Source organism: Erinaceus europaeus, chromosome 15, assembly GCF_950295315.1.
Source record: "Erinaceus europaeus chromosome 15, mEriEur2.1, whole genome shotgun sequence".
NCBI lineage: Eukaryota > Metazoa > Chordata > Mammalia > Eulipotyphla > Erinaceidae > Erinaceus > Erinaceus europaeus.
The window spans coordinates 10,150,899-10,172,447 of record NC_080176.1 but is presented as its reverse complement, the minus strand read 5'-3'; the positions used below and the strand labels follow the sequence as shown (position 1 = coordinate 10,172,447).

At 48.9% G+C, this 21,549-nt stretch overlaps 1 protein-coding gene across 1 annotated transcript in view; it reads right to left on the bottom strand.

The window, feature by feature from the left end:
- Positions 1-21,549, bottom strand: part of USP31 (ubiquitin specific peptidase 31) — a 75,699-nt gene that overhangs the window by 24,120 nt on the left and 30,030 nt on the right. Inside the window, exons 2-8 of the mRNA XM_060172841.1 lie at positions 14,595-14,732; positions 12,644-12,732; positions 12,455-12,547; positions 11,799-11,934; positions 8,914-9,058; positions 2,463-2,643; positions 426-537 (exon numbers count right to left, since the gene is read on the bottom strand). Of these exons, the coding sequence (XP_060028824.1) occupies positions 426-537; positions 2,463-2,643; positions 8,914-9,058; positions 11,799-11,934; positions 12,455-12,547; positions 12,644-12,732; positions 14,595-14,732 (894 nt within the window). The remainder of the gene's footprint in view (positions 1-425; positions 538-2,462; positions 2,644-8,913; positions 9,059-11,798; positions 11,935-12,454; positions 12,548-12,643; positions 12,733-14,594; positions 14,733-21,549) is intronic.

Here is a 21,549-nt window from a genome sequence, read left to right as displayed (position 1 = left end):
TGCGCAGCCATCCCAACAGACTTTGAATATGACATATCCGAGGGCGTTTTACATATCAAATATGCTGGAAGCTGAACATCTGCTTAATGTAAGCCTCCCGAGGACACTTTAACATAGTGAATGATTTGAACATATGCAGATAAGAAGGTCTGTAAGACCTTTCCCGACGGATCACGTGCTAAAGCTTATGAAACAAATGTCAGTAAGGACCACACAGTAGTGTAAGGAAAAGCTTGCGGGCGCCAGCACCCTTCATCAAGCGAGGGCTAGGTCCTCACTGAATGGCGAACTCTTCACCGGGGCCTCCAAGCACCCAGCTCAGGGACGAGGCTCCCCCAGTGCCCAGGGCTGGGTTTCAGTTTCCTGCTGCTGCTCTGCCAGAGACAAAAAGACCTGCCCTGCTGGCACAGCAAGATGTCACACACCTGAATGCAAACTGTGGGCCTCAAGAAGTACTTCATCTTCTCCAAGATTTCCTTCTGCAGAAGGTCCCACGCTACTGTCTTCTCCAAGTGCAGCACAAAGGGCAGTCCAAACCTGAGACACAGAAACGCTGTGATCACTTAAGGGTATGGCCTTTAATGCTGTAATTCTGTCTCCACCATTTTTCAAAATGGAATCATTTGTGTGACTAGTTTTTAGGACAGTTCTCAAAATAAACAGAAAATTTAATAGGAACTCCTTTAAGTGGATGAGCAAGTCAGAAGGGAAGCTTAGCTTTCTAAATTAAATTTATAGCCCAGACAACAGAATGGCTTCTAGGAAAGTACGGTGCTTGGCAGACAGCCAGGGGTCAGAGTTGGTGGCGGGAGTAAGGAAGGAAGGCAAAAGGGGCCACGAGACTGGCACAAAGCAGGGGTCAGCTACACGAGGGGCCAGAGGAAGGACAGGCTGGAAGCCTGACAGGCAGAGGACACTCATCTCGGCGGGAAGCCATGTGCCCCTGCCAGGTCTCCAGTGCCTGCACCGGGCTCACAGGTGACATTTCCAGGCAGGACGGTAGCCCTGATCGCACACTGAAATCACCGAGCACAGCCCACCAAGAGTGGGCCAGAGGGGTTCTGGTGTGCGGCTGAAGCACTCTGAGATTTTTTTTTTTTTAGGAACAGGGGGCTCTTCGCTAGGTGAGACCCTGCGGTTTGCTCCCAGTGCTCTCCCACCCCAGCAGCAACGGCCCAAGTCTGTCTGTGTTCCTCCACTCCAATAGGCCGGGAGCGACGACGCCAGGAGCTGCCACGTCTCTGTCAGCAGCCCGAATCGCCAATGCCAGGAGCACAGTAACACTTAATACTATGAAATAAAACTACAGGAGGTCAGGCGGTAGCACAGCAGGTTAAGCGCACACGGTGCAAAGTTCACGGGCTGGCATAAGGATCCCGGTTCGATCCCCCGGCTCCCCACCTACAGGGAGGTCGCTTCACGGACAGTGGAGCAGGTCTGCTGGTGTGTCTGTCTTTCTCTGCCCCTCTGTCTCATCTCCTCTCTCCATTTCTCTCTGTCCTATCCAACAACAATAACAGCAATGACAACAATAGTAACAATGACAACAAGGGCAACAAAAATGGGAAAACAGCCTCCAGGAGCAGAGGATTCATAGTGCAGGCACCAAGCTGCAGCAATATCTCTGGAGGCAAAAAATAAATAAATAAAATAAAAACCGCGAGGAGCAGACAGGTAAACCCCGACTCAGGCTCAAAGAGAAGTGCTGAGAAGGCCAGTGAGCGCATTCCTGGCTCCTAGAAGTGGCCCAGCAGACGCAGCGTGTGCCTTGTGCCTTGCCCCAGCACTGCAAACACGACGGAGTGGTGCTCTGTCCTCTAGTTCTCTCATTTCAAAAAATCTGATGAAAAAAAAATGAGAGCCGCGGGGCCGGGTGGTGGTGCTCCTGGTTGAGTGTATGTAGTACAGTGCGCAAAGACCCAGGTTCGAGCCCCCAGTCCCCACCTACAGGGGGAAAGCTTTACAAGTGGTAAAGCAGGGCTGCAGGTGTCTCTCTGTCTCTCTCCCTCTCTACCACCCCCTGCTTCTTGATTTCTGGCTGTCTCTACCCAATATAAGACAATAATAAAATTAAAAAAAATTAAAAACAAATAAATAAATAAATGAGGGCCGGGAGGTAGCTCCCCCGGGGAAATACACACTTTACACGCACAAGGAGCCCAGTTCAAGCCTCTGGACATAACAGAGGAGCCACGAGAAGGCTAAGCTTCACGAGCGGCGGTGGAGTAGTGAGTGCTATCTCTCCTTCTCTCAATGCATCTTTTCTCCCTTTCTGTCTCTCGCCCCATAGCTTATATTAAAGAGAGAGAGAGAGAGAGAGAAAGAGAGAGAGAGAAAGAAAGAAAGAAAAGAAAAAGCATTTAAAAGGAAATCTGTCCTAACAGCCCTGAGCCACAAGGAGGGCAACACTTCCAGTGAAAGTCTCAGACTTTTAATGTCCCCAGAGGGCAAGCTGCTCTTACCTCTTCCCCTGCTGCCCGGTGCTGGCCCGGTTACACACCAGCAAGACGATCTTGTCGGCCCCTGCTCTTGTGGGGGCTGAGTCCGCCTTTCCCTGCTTGGCTGCTGTGTGTGCGGGAGAAGACAGTCGATGGGGATCCAAGCCGAATTTCATGTGGTTTAGGTTGTCGCTCAGGTAGATTCCTGAAACGGAATAGACACACCATTTTCTCATTCATTGGTTGTGAAGAAACGGACTCAACGAGAGAAGTTAAGAATTCCTCTTTCTGGGAGCCGGGCGGTGGTGCAGCGGGTTAAGCTCACATGGCGCAAAGTGCAAGGACTAGCATCAGGATCCTGGTTCGAGCCCCCGGCTCCCCACCTGCAGTGGAGTCACTTCACAGGCGGTGAAGCAGGTCTGCAGGTATCTATCTTTCTCTCCCCCTCTCTGTCTTCCCCTCCTCTCTCCATTTCTCTCTGTCCTATCCAACAACAGCAGCAGCAATAATAACAACAACAAACAAGGGCAACACAAGAAAAACATAAATAAATTTTTAAAAAATTTAAAACAGAATTCCTCTTTCTGCAACTTAAACCCTAATCCACAAAAGGCGGGGATGGTCTACTTGAGATCATTCATTGACCAGTAGCGTGCTCCCTTTAAGAGCCATGATTTCCTTTGAGCTGATGATATTTAGCTGGCTTAAAAAGCTCACAATTAGAACTGCAGACTTCAGTGAATATTGGTCACAGTTCAAGAAGGGCAAATTTGCTCCAACAAGACAGAATTGGCTGCTAGGGCCCTTGTCTTCAACAGCCCCTCTCGTCCCCCCGCCCCCCATCCTTTTTTTTTTTTAAAGACAGAGAGGCAGAGAGAGGGAAAGAGAATGCAGCATCAAAGCTCATTGCAATGTAGTAGGTATGGGGCTTAAATCCAGTGGCAATCGTGGCAAAGCAGCACAGTATCCAGGTGAGCTATTCTGCTGCCCACCACTCCCTCTTCCTGGATCCTTTTCCCCAGGGACTCACTGCTCGGGCTGCTTCCTGGGTGAGTTCCCACCTCCCTTTCTAAAAGCAGGGCTGCCAGCCCTCGCCAACACACTCTGGCGCACTGGCCTGTTTTTAACATCTCCAAAATGACTGACTGAATCCTAATAGGCTCACTGATTGAGAGTTGTTCTGTCCTAAGCAGGATAGAACTATATAAATACATAAAACTTAAAAAAAAAAAAAAAAGAAAAGAAAAGAAAAGAAGAGATAAAAAGAAAGATAACTACATGTGGAGTGCCCCTCAATATTCCAACGAGACATATAAACTGTATTTACTAGGCTCGGGCTCCGACACAGCCCATTCACATTAGTCCGAGGAGCCTGACTGCAGTAGGCTACTGAGTTAAAACAAGGTCCATGCTGTGTGAGTCTCACTTTCGTTCACTTACTAAAACGCAAATGCCGAGAGATCACTTCTGACATGCTGCGGCCAAAATACTGGCCCTCTCACCTCCACAAGGACAAAGATGTGGGTGGTGAAGTGTTGTATGCTCTACATTGGGTTGTTCTAGCTCTCCCCCTGCCAAGAAAATTGGTTCAGTCCTGCTAGTTTCGTGGGCCTGCTTGTCCCCTCCCCAAGGAACCCCGAGAGAGTTCCAGAGTTGCAGAGTTCGAGAGTTCTTGGCGCCGCCGCGGGGGAAAGAGGCAGCAGAGTTCTGTTTGGTGATTAGTTTGGTTTAGTTTATGAATCGTTGTTCCTGAATAAAGAAATACAGCTTCCCTGCCCAGCCGTATGTCTCTGGTCGTCTCTGTTACCCGCCCGTGAAGCTAGCCCAGCCAGCTGGAGCCTCCGAATTTTAACAACAGTGAAGTTCAGTGCAGGTGAAAGTGGTGGGTTCTCGGCCCTCTCCCTCACTGGGCGCTCAGGCTGCCACAACCAGGCCGCCAACAAAAAGCAGAGTCTCTCCGGGTCCCTGCGCTGCCCGGGGATGAACGAGCTGGCAGAGCTGGCCGGGCGGGTTCAGCCAGAGCATCCTGCGCTACAGCTTCTGGTCAAGGAGTCCACCGGGCTCTCAGTCCAGTTTCCATTCAACTCCTCAGGCTCCACATGTAAACAGAAAGCAGACAGCAGAGACCCAGCTTGTTTAAGAAGTGAGGAATGCTCCCAACAGGAATGACAGGTCAATGCAAAGAGGCGAGAGAAAGTGGGGTAGGTGGACTTAGTGGGAACAAACAGATGAAAGCACCCCTAACATCCTTAGAACCTTGGACCAGAAACAAACCAGTATTTAAAAGCCAAACTGCCGCTCTCCACTGTAACAGAGACGTTCTCAGAATTGCAAATATGAGAGCAAACAATGAAATCTCAGGGGTAAAGTTAGGAAACCAAGTGAAGAAATTTCTAATAGAGTACGCAAATGAAAGAAGTGGAAGATACAAGAGAACAGACAGAACAAGAGATTGATAGGTCAATGCATCAATCCCATCATCCAAGTGACAGGAGTTTCAGAGGGAGGAACCAGAGGAAAGAGAGAGAAAAATCCTCAATTGAGAGGCACAAGCAATGCACCAGTGTTTAAGTCTCTCCCCTGAGCTTCCAGGGCTGAAGGTTCACAGAGAAATCAGTAAAGCAGAAGGAAGAACTCTCACTCCCATGCACATTATCACACAATTTCAAAACATTTGGAATAAGGAGGTCTTCAAAAAGCATCCAAAGAGAAAAGAAACAGACACCACAAAAATGAATAGGGGTGAACTGATCTTACAGTTCTTACCTGGGAAGCAGAAGATGACAGAGAAACAGCTCTGAAATCCTCAAGAGAAATCACACACGACCTTGGCCATTACTCTTAATCCTACTGCCACTCCAGTCAGAGGCAGACGAGAGATATTTTCAAATTCTCAAATGATTTACCTCACTTGCCCCCCTTTCCCCAACGACTGTTCAGGTGGTGTGATCTCCCAAAATAAGTGAGAATATGAAACTTACAGGTAACAAAGAAATAGCACAAGAGAGAGGAGTCTCTTCAATGCTGGCTAAAAATCAGGCACAGAAAGCAGACAGTGCAGACCATACATCTCATGAAGCGATCACAGACAAATGCATAATGCCCCTGACTCTCCTTAGACAACATGTCTGACTGAGGCTGGGCAAGAGGTTTAGGGATGACTTGGCGGATAAAGCTTCTAAAACTGAACCAGGTCAACAATCTGGACCAGAGTGGTATTAACTGCAGGAGAAGAGTAAGGCAGGAAATTAAAGTCCTTAAGAAAATCATACTAATGTAAACACTAAGCACTACACCGATCAGAATCATGTCGGAACTATGCTGGGCAGATAGAGGGATAAGAATACGCAGCACAGGGAGGGCAGGGAGCACGGGAGCTAATCCACGCCTTCTTCAGTGGAAAGTCAACAGGTAACGCCTAAAGCCAAACACCGAAACCGAACAAACCAAACCCAAAAAAGCAGCCATGTTATCTTAAGACCTGGCGGCAAATACACCCAGAAGCAGCTTAGGAAGGGGAGTGGTTGCCTCCTGAGCCGCCAGTTTCCTCAGCCAGTGGCAGCAGAAGTCATGGGTTTGCCGCTCTTTGTGACAATCTTGGGCGGCTGTGCTCATGGAACTTGGAATGTGAAGATACAAATACCCTAAGTATTTAACGTGGGTTTCTAGCTGGGTGTATAAGAAACAGTTGCTGTGTCAAAGGGAGTAATCAGGGAGCAGGACAGCCTTCGAAATGAACCTAATTGCTCAAGTGAACATTCATCAAGCTTCTACTGAACAGGAGGGACCAACTGGGAGAACCAACTGGGAAACATAAAAGATCAACTTGGGATGTTCTCCCAGAATATATTTTTCACAAACATGTGACCAAATTGTCTCCTTTGAATTATCTTATCACTCCTATCTTCTGTGTCCCGGGATTTTTTTCCCCCCCCCAAAACCACGCTATGTGGTGCCTGGAAAACAGCTGTGTGTTCAGTTCCGGTATTGCTGCCCCTGGGTATAGAGACAGCTTCCGGTTTCTATCGCTGCATGGCAGGCGGCCAGTCTGTGCGGGGATCCTCACGTGTGTCTTGGCCACTTCCCAGAAGGGGGCTGAAGGCCTCAGACGTGCCTGTGGTGCCTGCCTTGTGTCATCAAGACTGTGCTGATTCTCGCTCCCAGAAGCAATGAACCACAGTGCCCTTCTCTCAGTAGTCCTGCCCACATACTAAGAACTGGTTCAGGAGAAGGGCAAATATCACAAAATCAGCAGTTGGCAGCCATCTCGCTAGGTGACGCAGGCAAGATGGTCCAGCAAGTGCTGACCTAGAGGGAGAAAGCTTGGGGGAAGAGAGGCCGTCTACATCCTCCCAGAGCAGAGCCTCTGGCCACGAGGTGTCTGAAAGCCACTGAGTGTACGGCGACTTCTCGGTGGGGAAGCCTGGCAGCCACCTAAATTCATGGGAATGGCAGGCACGGCACCTTGCGCTTCCTCATGTGATGCCCTGGGAAGGGCACCGCCGACTCTCCCAGTGTTCCCGGAATAAGCACAGATCCTGGATGCAGCCATGTAAGGTCCTGCACAGCTGCATGGCAGATCCCAGCTGAGGCTTGAGTCATGTAAGGGCCCAGGCGAAGACAAGCAGATGCAACGAGGAGTGTGAAAGCAGAGCTGTGGCAGTGGCAGCAGACCGGAGAGGAAAATGCAGAGTCAGCCCTGAGGATCTGTGAGGGGCCAGTCAAAACTCGAGGGAAAAGGGCTGGGGTAAGGGAAAGGGAGTCTCCACAGAGACTCCGGGAGAGAGCTGGAAGCCGGGTAACAGAGCCAGAAGACTAGTGGGGGCTGCAGCGGGGACCTGGCTCAAAAGTCTTCTGGAGTAGAAAATACTGATAAAACACCAAGTAGAGCAGCAGGTCACCAAGCTGTAGCACAATAGTTCTGCAAAAGGCTTTCATGTCTGAAGTTCTGAATGCCCAGGTTCAATCCCCAGCACCTCCATAAGCCAGAGCTGAGCAAGGCTCTGGTAAATAAAATAAAATAAAATAAAATAAAATAAAATAAAATAAAATAAAATAGCTGGGTCCCACACTAAAGAGTGTCTCATCAGGCAATTCTAGGGTCAGGTAAAGAGTGTCCCTCCAGCGGCAGACATGTACTGACAATGGTTGGAGTGAAACAAAAAGAAAGAACAGAAGCTCCAGCACTTGGAAGAACACTAAGGTCAGGAACAAAGTTCAAGTCCCTGGCTATGCTCAAGACTGAAGACAGTCTCCAAGTCATGCAAGCGCCGTGAGAGGCTGAACTCCAAACCACAGTGCCAACAGCAGACACGGCGCCACTGTTCAGAGTATTACTCTTGTTTCTTGCCTCTCAGTGAGGTGAAACATACCAATTTCTCGGGAGCAAGTTAAGAAAGTGTTCTCCCCAATTCTCATCTGCTCTGTTCTTACCTCTAGGTTCCTGGTTATTAAACATTTTGTTCTGCTTTATATCTTAAATGTTTTTCAGTCACCAAGTTGCAGGTGTTACCATGACACAAATCTGACTTCCCTGGGCAGATGACCTCACCCGTGTCCTGGAACCCCACCTCCCCAGAGCCCTGCCCCACTAGGGAAAGACAGAAACAGGCTGGGGGTGTGGATGGACCTGTCAACGCCCATGTCCAGTGGGAAAGCAATGGCAGGAATCAGACCTCCTGCACCTTATAGAGGTCTTTGTTCCATGCTACCAGAGGAATAAAGAATAGGGGACTTCCAATGGAGGGACGGGATAAGAACTCTGGTGCTGGGAATTGTATGGAATTGTACTCTTTTTTTTTTAAGTTTTTTTAAAAAATTTATTTCTTCCCTTTTGTTGCCCTTGTTGTTTTTTATTGTTGTAGTTATCATTGCTGTTATTGATGTCGTCGTTGTTGGATAGGACAGAGAGAAATGGAGAGAAGAGGGGAAGACAGAGAGGGGGAGAGAAAGACAGACACCTGCAGACCTGCTTCACCGCCTGTGAAGCGACTCCCTTGCAGGGGGGAAAGCCGGGGGATCAAACCGGGATCCTCACGCTGGTCCTTGCGCTTTGCGCCACCTGCGCTTAATTAACCTGCCGTGCCACCGCCGGACTCCCAGAATTGTACTCTTATTCCATAACCTTGTTGATCATGATGAAATCACTAATTAAAAGAGAGGAGGAGGAGGGGGAGGGGGAGGGGGAGGGGGAGGGGGAGGAGGAGGAGGAGGAGGAGGAGGAGGAGGAGGAGGAGGAGGAGGAGAAGAAGAAGAAGAAGAAGAAGAAGAAGAAGAAGAAGAAGAAGAAGAAGAAGAAGAAGAAGAAGAAAGTGTTCTACAGCCATGCTTTTGAAATTCAGAAATAAAGCACCAGAGTCAGTAGTCACGCACAGTCCACCTTCCCAGGGTACTAGAAGCCACCTTGGGGGAGACATAATCTAGTCCGGCATCACAGAAGGGGGCGTCCCTGACTGGAAATGTGGGTGCTTGTTACCTCTTTGGCTGAGAATTCCTTCAGGCCTGAATATTTCTGGAGTCTCAAAGGCAAAAATGCAGTCGCTTTCATGGACTGTTTCCAGGTCATCGGTGTCACAGAAGGAACGGTGGAAGCCATCATAGTACATTTCCGTTAACACGATCTAAAAATATGAAAAGAATAAATGTTGATAGTCGGGTGGCTGAAAAGTCAATGCGAACTGATCTCCCAATTCTACCCTGAGCTTCTCCAGGCCACCAGGACCTGCAGGGAGCCTTGAGGGTTCTGACACAGCTCGCAGAGACCATGTTCCTGCCTTCAAAAGAGATTCTTGGTAGCACAGTGTCCTTGGGTCACTCGGTAAGAACATACTCTAATTTCAGGGTCCTCTGACACAAGATTCAGAGTGCTTTGGTTCTCTCTCTAAAAAAAATAAATCTTAGAAAAAAAAGATATTTTACAGGATGAAGGAACAAAAGAGACTTGAAATGCCTTGGTTAAAATTATACAACTATTCTAAGTCTCCATAGATGATTTCAAAATCCAAGACTGTCCTACATTCTTAACTTTTCACCGTTTCAGGTTAAGGAAAAGAAAACTGTCAAACAGGGCCCGGGAGGTAGTGGAGTGAAGGCAGCTAAACTCTCAGACATGAAGCCCTGAGCCTGACCCCCAACTCCCCATGTGCCAGAGTGATACTCTGCTGTTCTCTCCCCCACCCCACACACACCCCCGGTTCTCTTTAACAAATAAATAAATCTCACAAAAAAAAAAATCAAATCATCATGAATATTTATATAAAAAAATAGGAGCTAGTCAAGTATAGCCCTGCTGGCATTGTAAGTTATTACAAAGCATGGACTACATCTATCTGCACTGACATGGAAAAACCCAAGGAGATGCGCATCAGCAATTCCATTCTTGGAAAGTAATTAATACAGTATTATGCACAGGGGAAAAGGAGACATGAACATATAACACGGGGATAGAGCTAGTAACCAGGCCCTCAGTACAAAGATATTTTTGCTTTCTCACTTGCTTCTGAAATGGCTGAGTACTTCACAATGAGAGAGAAAGACAAGAGGGAGGGGACAATGGCGGCATTTAGCGACTTCATTACATGCTGAGCAGCACAGTCCAGGGAGATAGCACTGGCCTGGGCAGAAAGAAGCAGGTTCCAGTCCCAGCCTGCCACCAACCAGCCCTGGGGTGACCTCGAGGAAGTCACATGGTTTCGCTGGGCCACTTTCAAATGAGGGGGTTGGACTGAAGGCTGACTGTCCTCTCTACTTATGCAAACATGCTATTTAGTCTGATGCGGAAGGATCCAGTGGCTTATTCCATAGAAAGTCCAAGAAAAATATTTTTGGCCTACTTTCCTTCTCATGATTGTAATATTAACAACCACATTCTCCTTCTGCAGGTAAGTAAGGTTCATTTTTTTCTCCAGCCAAGCTGAGGTAAATAGCAAGCCTGTCATTACATGGCCCATTCCAATCAATCACAGGCTAAAGGTCCCAGACAACTCTGCAAACTTTATAGGTGCAAGCCAGTTTGACTTGGACGCACACTTAAGCCTCCCTCCTTCTCTTTCTGGCTTTTCCTCCCATCCTGAGGGGGAAAATAATAATTATCAATGAGTTCTTCAGAGTAAGGAAGAATATGATTATTTTATCAATGTGCTAGTACTCGGCCTACAAAAATATGAAATATTTGCTATATTTAGGGCGACACTGCTGGTTGTATTTGTCTTAGTGTGGTGGCTTCCCAAGTGAGGCCACAGGAGGACTAAGTACAAAGCACCTTTATTATCTGAGTAATTACACAGCAGCTTCCAGAAGCTACCCAGGGAAAAGCATCTTTGGCCATTGGGTCCTCTTGCATTAGGTAAGTCTTAACCAGGAAATGTTTTCTTCAGATGTGACCATGGGAATGAACTGAACAGAAAACATATTCAGGAACAGGTTAAGTCACAAACAGGTCCAAAGTGTTTGGGGTCAATTTAAACAGAACTGCTCATAAAGATCTTACTCTGGGTAGAGAGGGTTGAGGTGGGGAGACATAGCTAATTTACTTTTCTCTGGCCTCCATGAGATGAGGGAAGAGACTCCAGCTTGAGTTAGAGGGGGGAAAAAAAGATCTGGCTGGAGATGTGGCACAGAAGAAGAGTTGATTTTTGCAGGAAAAGGGTCCTCAGCGCACCACAATCAAGCCATCAATAAACAAAAAGAAACATGAAAGAAAGAAAAACAACTTGACATCTACCGCAGACTGCTCGATGCTCACCTTCGTCACCATAATGGGAAACGGTTTTGAAGAACTACTGAGTGGATTTCTTCTTCTTTTTTTAATTGTATTATTTATTTATTTTTAGCATTTTTGTTCTGTTGCGTTTTACAGAGACAGAGGAACACTGAGAGAAGGGAGCAATGGTATTGGGGGGTGGGGGGAGGAACACCTGCAGAGCACTGCCTCACTACCAGCGAAGGTTCTCCCCTGCAGGCGAGAATGGGGGCTTGAACCTGGGTCCTCGCACAGGATCATCAGGTGTGCCACAGCCCAGGCCCCAGCAGGTGAATTCTTTTGAGTCTCTTTCAACGTCAAACCCCACTGGCTGCTCTTCCTACCGCCCACGTCAGCATTCAGAAGAACGACTTAAGAGGGGCTAAGTCGTAATCACAGCTTCCCATTTTGAACATAAACATAATGAAATGAGGCATGAAAAGGCTTTCTCTTTGGGGTCTTGATTTCTTTCTCTCTCTCTCTCTCTTTTCTTAATACTCGATGCCGACTGGCTTTCTATTTCTACCAAACCATATTTGGCAGAGCGCTTGTCTAAAGGATCCGAGAGGAGAGGAGCACGGTTGTGGCTGGTGTGTCACCGGTCTGAGCCGGCTTCTTACCTGATCAGTGGGGATTTTTGTTTCCATGGACACTGCTTCCCGGAGTCTGGCGACAGTCCCAGACAGAGGCACGGCCACGCCGATCCTCATGCAGTGCGAACATTTCCCTTGATACACTACAGTGACATAGAGAGGCCTGTACAGACCAAAGCCACATCTTCTCATTAGTCACAGAGTTCAACTAGAGTACAGCAAACCTGCTCTGAGGCCAACACGGGACTGCACTGCGCTGGGGCGGCACAGGGAGAAGCTTCTTTTGGGTCTGACTGGAACAGCCAATAATCGAGAGAGCCTGTGGAAAGGCCGTCTTCACAAAGCAGAGATCTATCGCTAGCTACCAGGCGCTGTGCTCTCTGCCTCCTTTCAGACAGCGTTAACTCCGACATTTGGAAGGAGACTTCGAGTCAAGCACCTAACTGACATCCAGCCTAAGTAATCTAGACACAACCCGGCCAGCTCAACAGAACTGCTTGCCTCAGACTCCCGCTCAGCAAACGTTTAGACATTTCGGTGAGGTGGACACAGTGCCCGTGGGATGCTGAGAGTCTCACTGACCCCATTACTGGCCTAAGTAAGTAAGGCACCCCAGCAGCAGCAGCCTGCGGAGGGGACACTACAGAGACTGTCAGTCTGAATTTCATTACGTCTGTTCTTACCTGGTGTGGGGCAGAGGAATTGGCAAAGAAATGCAGAGGAAAGGGTCAAAGGTGTTGCTCTGCTTCTGACAATGAGGGCATGTCAAAGAAGATCTTCGGAAAGAAATAAAAAAGGAAGGTGCTCGAGTTCAGATCACCCCGAGCCACGTTAAGCCAGTAACGTCAGGGGAGGGATGATGTGCTTCATACCTGTACTGGGCTTGAAAAAGTTCTTGTACAAAAGTGCTACAGACAGGAAAAGATGGTCCCTCGGGCATCATGTCAGTCTCTGACGGTGGCTGAAAAGACAAAACAGACAAACAGAAACGCTACGCTTTCCGTCCGACCAGAATCCCAGTTCTCACTTGAGGAGAAACCCAGAAGAGTTATCTGTCACTACTTTCCAAGCTACAGGTCAGGGCCAGAGTTCCAGGCGTCTGCTAAAGGAGCCAGGACACAAGTTTCTGATTGTGAGTCGCATGAACCCATCTCCGCACAGACTCTCCCTCTGGGCCGAAGGACAGTTCTTCTCCAAGCTGCTCCGATCTCCCTCCAACTCTGAACCCCCACCCAACCTCTCCCAGGAACTAATTCCCCAGGCACTGAAAGTGACAGTCCCATCCATGCCCAGATTCCCCGGTGCCTAGAAGCTCTGCTGTTCATCCTGGTGCCTAATGTCTCTACTACGCTTTTTACTCAGCCTCTTCACATCCACACAACCCCCACACACATACACACACATAAAAAAAATACTACTCGGCATGTGTTCTCAAAGATAAAAAGACACAGTGCCTGACCTTGAGTATGTCTCAATCTTTGGGGACAGTGAGTCACAAGCACACAGTTGTATAATAATACAGTGTTCAGGCACAAAGGGCTCTTGAATCAGAATGACTGCAAAACTTACCAAGATGAGACATTTAAATTTTGTGGTACAGAGTGGGGAGGACAGCACAATGATTACACAAAACAAAAACCAGACAAACAACAACAACAAAACACCTTTCTTGCCTGAGGTACCAAAGTAGAGCTGAGCAGTGCTCTGGTAATAAAGTAAAATAAAAATAAACAAATAATAACTTAAATGTGTGGTACAGAGCAGATCTATCAAAAGCTGTAAAGGTAGCAAAGGTCTCCCTCCAAAGAGATCTGTGTTCTACGTGTTCATAGCAGCGCCGTGTGTAATAGCCACCTGGAAGCAACCCAGGTGTCCAACAACAGACAAGCGGCTGAGAAAGTTGTGGTCTAGATACACTGTGGAATACTACTCAGCTATTAAAAATGATGAATGCACCTTCTTCACCTCCGCTTGGCTGGAGCTTGAAGGAACCACGCTAAGTGAGATAAGCCAAAAAGAGAAGGATGAATATGGGATGATCCCACTCATAAACCAAAGTCAGGAAATAAGAACACAACGGGGAAACACAAAGCAGAACTTGACCTTGATTTTGGTGTATCGCACCAAAACAAAGGACCTAGGGGCAAGGGGGGGGCTTTCAGGTCCTGGGGCATGGTGGTGGAGGGGGACCCAGGCTGGGGGCTCTTGAGAGTGTTTTGCAGAAAACTGAGCAATTTTACACATGCACAACAACTGTATTTACCATGAACCACTCACCCCCCAATAAAAATCACATAAAAATAAAATTAGCAAAGGGAACCAACTTCCTAGTCCTGGTTACTTCTGTTAAGTAAGCCATTTCAGTCATAGTTCTAAGGCTATATGCATAACAATTGAAGGTAAAACCCTGTTTCACGGTAAGAATATTTACTAGGGTCTGTGCCCATACTCAGAGCTGATCCTAAGAGCAGAGATATGTTTCCTTTTTTGATTGTGGCTTTAACCCTGCATTCTGTGGATCACATGGCCCGCACGATGTCTAGTGGTATGGACTTTGTCTTAATATAAAGCTAGTCACATGTGCAAAGTATGTCCCCTCTCCTGAGACGGGCTCTCTTGCTCCATATGCTGCAGGCACGGAAGTAAGTATCTGCTGGGAAATACCCATAAGCGCCTGTGAGCTTTCTGCCTGCCCAGAGCTTGGTCGACATCACTCGATGAGCTAAATGCAAACAGAGATGCCTGGGTGAGGCTGGAGAGAAGACTCCCCACTGTCCTGCACCTGCTCACCGAGCAGCCGCCGAGCGAGTGCAGGGGGCTCACCTTCAGAGGGGGCTGGCCGCTCTGCTTCACGGCGTGATTGAGGTCTTCGTGAACTCGGTCTAAAAGCCACAGCAGGAACTCCTGGGCATCGTGCTGGGAATTTCCCCGATACTGCAGCGCGTTCTTGGACACGATACTCTGTAGAGGGAAAGAAAATAGCCCGAATGACTCTGTGTTCACAAGCTTTTGTCACAACAAAACACTGTCATAATGTGAACATCTTGAAAGTTAAGAGTGGACTGGGAAAATAAACCAATGGACAGTAAAAATGAACTAAGGGAAGGGAAGGAAGGAGGAGGAGAAGGGAGCACAGGGCATGCAGGGAGGTAACACAGTGGGTAGATTGCCTGACTTGCAGGCATGAGGTTCTGCGCTTGGCACTGCTTGTGCCAAAATAATGCTCTGGTGCTCTCTCTCTCTCTCTCTCTCTCTTCCCCTCAATAATCAATATTTGAAAAGTGAGATAGCAGGGAGTCGGGCAGTAGCGCAGCAGGTTAAGCGCACGTGGCACAAAGCACAAAGGCTGGCATAAGGATCCCAGTTCGAGCCCCCGGCTCCCCACCTGCAGGGGAGTCGCTTCACAGGCGGTGAAGCAGGTCTGCAGGAGTCTGTCTTTCTCTCCCCTTCTCTGTCTTCCCCTCCTCTCTCCATTTCTCTCTGTCCTATCCAACAACAACAGCAATAATAAGAAAAGAAAAAGGAAAGTGAGATAGCAAATAGTTAAAAAATAACAGTATCAGATTATGAACCAAAGTATAAGAGAAAGAAGTCTACACTGAAGGTAGCTGAGTGGTAGGTGAGTGAGTCAGTAGGGTGAGACAGAACTTCTGTAAGGAGGAATTGCAGACCATTTCTGTCAACCGTCCCGCAGCCCCAGCCCAGAGCAGGCCTTCAGCCTCCAGGAGCAGGGCACGTGGAAGGCTGGAAGAGCACGGGCTGGTTCAGATCACCAGGGGGCTCTGGACAGACATTCAGACTCTACTCCCACCTGTCCCACCTCCGACCCTTGGTGAGACCTGAGCCTGCTTTGCTCCGAGGAAAAAAAGAATTACAATGATTTAGTGTGCCGGAGAAATGGAAACAGATGCAAAACACTTCACATGTAAATGACATCCAGATTTGGAAGTAGGGGAGCCAGCTACAGAGAGAGAGAGAGAGAGAGAGAGAGACTGAGACTGGGAGACAAGTGGAATGAGGAGGCAAGAGATAAAGAGGCTGTGAGAAATAAAGATACTGAAGGCTGTGCGAGCAGGAATGAGGGCGAGTTAAGTGTCCAGACAGCTGGCTCAGTAGACGTGTAGCCCAGTGAACGCGGAGAGGGAGGGAGGAGGCACCGATGTCACTGAGGTGACAGACAACTGGCGATGTCCTTCATCCAGACAGAAGGCAGCAGAAGCAGCTTGGGAGAGAGGGTGATGACAGCCCTGCTGAATGCGGCGCGCCTGAAGTTCTGCTGAAGTGTCGAGGGGAGGCGGCCGGTGGATAAGTGAGCAACAGATGAGGGGCCAGGTGGAAGTGGCAAAGGCTGGGGGTCAAGAGTGGCCCCCGGGACCATGGGCGCGGCTGACGCTGTCCAGACACAGCCTTGCAAAATCAGGTCAGGGGACCCCGCGATGTGGAGAATCTTCCCAAGCGGCCAGACAGAGGTCAGCAGAGACGTGGGAGTAGCCGCCGGACACCGAAGTCCCCGGAGGGAAGCAGAGGCGAGCGGACTGCTGAGCTGCAGAGTGAACGACCCGGTCGGCCAGAGCACTGAACACTGCTCACTGTGTCTTCACATCCAGACAGCACTGGGCTCCTTCCCTTTCTTTCTTTCTTCCTTTCTTTCCTTTTCTTTTCTTTCTAACTTTATTTCATGTGATAGGACGGGGAAGAAATTGAAAGGGAGAAGAGGGTGGAGAGACACTGCTTCATCACTCGTGAAGCTGTCCCCCTACAGGCAGGGACTTGAACCTGGGTCCTTGAGGATGGGAACACTTACTTCGTCAGGTGCGCCACTACCTGGCCGCAACCACCGTTACTTTCCAGAGACGGAGAGGAGGGCTGGACTGACAAGCGGGTGTGAGGCAGGACCATCACAGCCTGGTGAGTCAGGCCAGGAAGGGAGCGGATGGAGGGCTCCAAGCGACTGGAGGGACGCCCCCTGCACACGGCTCGGGCGCAGGAGCAGCCGTGGGGCCTCACTAGGAAGCCCTCCCACGCGGCAGGTGCCGCCTCATCACCCGCTCCGTGTCTTCTTCCTCAGGACGGACCTTACTCGACCTCCCCGTTGCCATCTTACTCCAGCCTGAAGGGCTTTGGCGTGGGAACACCTGTTCTCCTTTAGGAGAATCTGAGCCAGGCTCACTGGGTGTGCAGTGAAGAGACAGGCCTCCTTGCAAAGGAAATTGGTTGGAGGGACGAAAGAGAGAGAGAGAGAGGAGACACTCATCAGGGAGAGTACATGCCTTGCCTCCCACCTATGGCCCAGGTCTGAGCCCCCACACCACATGGGAAAACCACTGGAACTGGGAGCAGGGGGGCTGCTGCTATGGTGTCTCTCCTTTCCTCTCCATCTAAATAAAATAAGTAAATCAGGCCAGGAGCAGAGAAATGAAGTTCTTAGCAGACCTCAGTTATACACACACACACACACACACACACACACACACACACACACACACACACACACACACACATCAGCATAGCTGATGGCATGGCCAACTTAGGAAAGAAGGGAAACAGGTGACTGGAATACTACTGACGGATAAAGGAGAACCAGGAGCAGAGGCAGAGGTTGGGGACACTGTTGGGGACACAGTGTGAGGTGCCCCAGGGGCCCTGACTGAGACTGAGACTGAGCCTGGTGCCCAGCAAACGTGGAGCAGGAAGGTCCAGTCAGAGCAAGACCCCTATCACCTGACACAGAGGGAGCAGCCCGGGAGACGACGGGCGAAAAGAAGGGGGCGGCAGGGAGGAGCTTGAGGGGGCCGGCAGAGAAGGGACAAGTCAGAGGAGAGAAGCAAGTGCCAGGAAGAGGATGGGGGGGTGGCCTTGAGAAAGACAGGAATGTCGCAAAAGCTGAAGCCCGGAGCCTGCAGGAGGGCGAGTAGACGGAGAGGTTGACTGCGCCGCTTCAGGGAGGAGAATATTAACCCGAGGGGGAAAAGGGGGAAAAGGAGGGAAGGAGACAGAGTGACTGCCAGAAGACAGCTTTTCATAACCGAGAAGCCTCCATAGAACGAGAAGGGGGTGGGGGGCTACGACAGTCCAGAGAGGGGAAACCTCCCCGGGAAGGACACGCCTGAGGAAGGATGGTTTGCCAGTGAGGGAAGGAGGAAGGACTCAGAAGACACAGGACTCAGAAGACACAGGCTCCACAGGAGGTGGGGCAGACAGGAGGGAAGCAGAGTCAGGAATCCTGACAAGTTGGATGAATGACACGGCGAGGGAGATGTCTTGGTCATTTGTCCTGCGCCGTTTGTTTGATGGCGGCAGCAAAGGCCAACCGCCAAGCCAAATTCTCAGGGGCCGCATGCACTCGGGGTGCACAAAGTGTCCACACACAGTGAGCTTCCGTCCATGGCCTTCTCATCACAGCGCCGATGGGGGAAAAGACAAATTCTGGGCCTACACGTGGCAGCACCCAAATGAGCTGGCATCAGGGGCATCGTTCTGTGCCCAGGCACGCGCCACAGCGCAGGGCGAGAAGCTCCCCGCCTTTGTCAGGACTGCATCCAGTCGAGAGCGTGCTTCCGGCCGCTCCAACACTTACCAGGCCATCGCTGTGCACAGGTGACCCGGTGCTGGCAAGGTTGCTCAACCAGATTCTGTTGGGCATGACTAGACAGGCCGCAGGAATTCCAAAGGCCTCCGGAACGGGGGCACAGGGTGCTCTGGGTCAACTGCACCGTAAATCACTATACCAGAGATGGGGGGAGGCTGTGCACAAGAAACCTCACAGAGCCCCACTTCCTGCCTTTCTATCCCTTCCCAACAGTGAGCACCGCAGACACCACAGAAAATATTGCTTTCACCTCTTCCCCAGATAAAATGCAGAATAACTGGATGACCATCGTCAGTGTGTGGTACAGAAGAAAGAAAAATACATAAATAAATAACAGGGGTTAAGAAACCTGGTTCAAGCCCTGACTGGGCCCTAAACTGGGATTCTCTTAGGCAGCACCTGGATTCTGTGGCTCTTGCTTTACAAAATCCATGGCTGGGCTGGGCCAACGAGACGGCTGGCGTCGAGAATCTTCACCAAAACTCTCCTCCGGAATCCCACCAAGAAATGTGGTTTCATTTGGAGCCACATCTGACATTACTTTGATTTCCTTTACGATCTTTTTCATAAACAAACCTTAAAGATTTGTTTACTATGAGAGAGAGAGGGAGATCCCAGAGTACCACTTCAGCAAACCCGGACCTCATGCAGGCAAATAATAAGCTGTATCCTCTGAGCTGCCTCCCTGGTTACCAGTCTTAGTTTATTTGAGGTCCCCAAACCAATAAGTCCACATTTTTGTAGTTGTTGTTGATTATCACTGGTGCACGTTGTCTCAAAGTAAAAAATACTGCCACAACCTGAAAACTGATTTAGATTTGCTGCCAGAAAAATACTAAGCTGGGTCTGCTGACTTAAACGTGACACAGCCTGCTGTCCTACCATCTCCCAGCTCCAAGGGCTGGTGTCTCGTGTATTCAAGTTCTCGTAGTAAAATGTCTGAAGTCTGACCATTATGCCAACAGCCTCCTCACAGTGATTCTTAACATCCGGTTACAAAACGAGAGCAAATGTCAAAACATGTTTGCAGGGGGTAGGTAGTGGCGCACCCAGCTGAAACACACTTGTTACCATGTTCAAGGATCCGGGTTCAAGCCCCTGGTCGCCGCCTGCAAGAGGAAGCTTCACGAGTGTTAAAGCAGTGCTGCAGACAGCTCTCTTTTCCAATCTATGGCCCCTCCCCTCTCAATTTCTCTCTGCTCTATCGAATACAGTAAAATGAAAGTAAATTGGAAAAAATGGCCTCTGGCAGCAGTGGGTTTATTGTGCAGGTACTACGCCCCAGCAATAACCCTGGTGGCAATGTAAAAAATAAATAATAGCGATAACAGATTTGCAGGACTTTCAGGTTTCATAAAGCTTCTACTTGCCCTTCAAATAAAATCTTAAGGCTAGAACTACAAATAGAGAACTTTGTTTTCTCTTAAAGAGAACAAGAAGAAAGGAATTGAAGGCATGGCCTATAAAAGTAAGTTGAATTGTTAAGGAATTATGTTAAGTGAGCTAAGTCAGAAAGACAAAGACGAGTATGGGATGATCCCACTCATAAACAGAAGTTGAGAAAGAAGAACAGAAAGGGAAACTCAAAGCAGGATTTGACTGAATTTGGAGTAGGGCACCAAAGTAAAAAAAAATCTCTGGGTTGAAGGTGAGGGTGGACGTTCAGCCTCATGGTGGGGGAGTGGGACATGGGACACAGTCTTCTGGTGGTGAGAATGGTCTTTATGTACACTCCTATTAATCTGCAGTCAGATAACTCACTACTTAATTAATATGAGGGGAAGACTGATTGAATGTCTCAAACTTTTTAATGCACAGACCATAGGCTGAGTCTCTGATATGTTGACTCTCTTAAAAGCTTAGACCAGGGAGAACAGAAGCAACGGTGGCACAGCTATATACAAATAATGTCAAAGGACATAAATTATGGTGATGTTGTATATGATACAACAAATCTTCACAAAGGGATTTTTCAAAGTTAACCCAATTGCCAAATAATTTTGATTAAAACAATATCTATTGCCTTCTTAAGCCCTAAGACAGCAGGGACCTCCCGCTTCCTCTACAGCCTATATTTCCCCAGTCCTGGAACCTCTAGGGTGGGGCGCACTTTCCCGCATGCTTCTCTCAATTCATACAAATGATATTGCATCCGCCGATCCCAACCTAATCAATGCAACAAGTACCACCTCAGCATGCTTCGCTTCAGACTGTGTCCAGAGACATCAGGTGTGGAATGACAACCCTTCAGCTTCATTACTCAGGAGAGACCTTTCCTTTCACAGGATTTTCTAATTCCAATCCAGGTGGTTCACTTTCTAACAAAGTCCCAAAACCCAGATGTAGACCAGGTCCCATGAGATAGGGCATACGTTCACATGTATCCATAAGTTAGGGCAAAATATATACCTGAAAGCAAAAGTACACAATAGTCTGCAGTGAGTCAGTATGAAGTTCATAATGAAATAGTGTCTACTTGGACTTAGATACCCCCTCACCTACTTCCTATTACACTTCCCTCACTCAATAAAGCAAAATAAAAGTAAGTTGAGGCCTACCCACCTGAGCTTCTTTCTTCCCAGGGGACCTTACTAAGGAAGCGGCAGTGTCCTGGCCTCCAGGGAAAAGACAGCAACTGTTTCGAGACACCTTCTGCCTCAACCCAGTAAGACAACAGCAGAGCACTGGCCACTGGTGAGTCCCGCCCGTGGCAGTGGAGACGGCAGCACTGGTCTGGAGCTGGCTTAGGGGCACGCGGTTTGCCAAGACTCCCACAGCCAATCACAGCCCCCTTTCCCTAATTCCATGCCGAGAGAAACGCAGAATTTATTTTCAGTGCTTCTGGGTAAGAAGCAGAAGAGCTGGGCTGGGGAAATAGCACAGTACTTGTGTAGAAAGACTTTTCATACCCAAAAGGCTCAGAGGCCCTAGGTTCAATCCCCAGCACCACCTTAATAAGGCAGAGCTGAGCAGTGCTGGGGGAGGGGAGGGCAAGGCTTGGGAGTCCAGCTACAGCTTTTTTTATTTCACAGCAAGATGAAATGTGAGCTGCTGGGGACAATAGATGGTAGTGAAATTGGTTTCCAGAATGTGCCACAAAGAACAGAATGATAAGCATTTGTCTTGAGGAAAGTTCCATCTTCTGAACCGGTGGAGAATGAGCACCCAGGTGGTCGAGCTGGTGTGAAA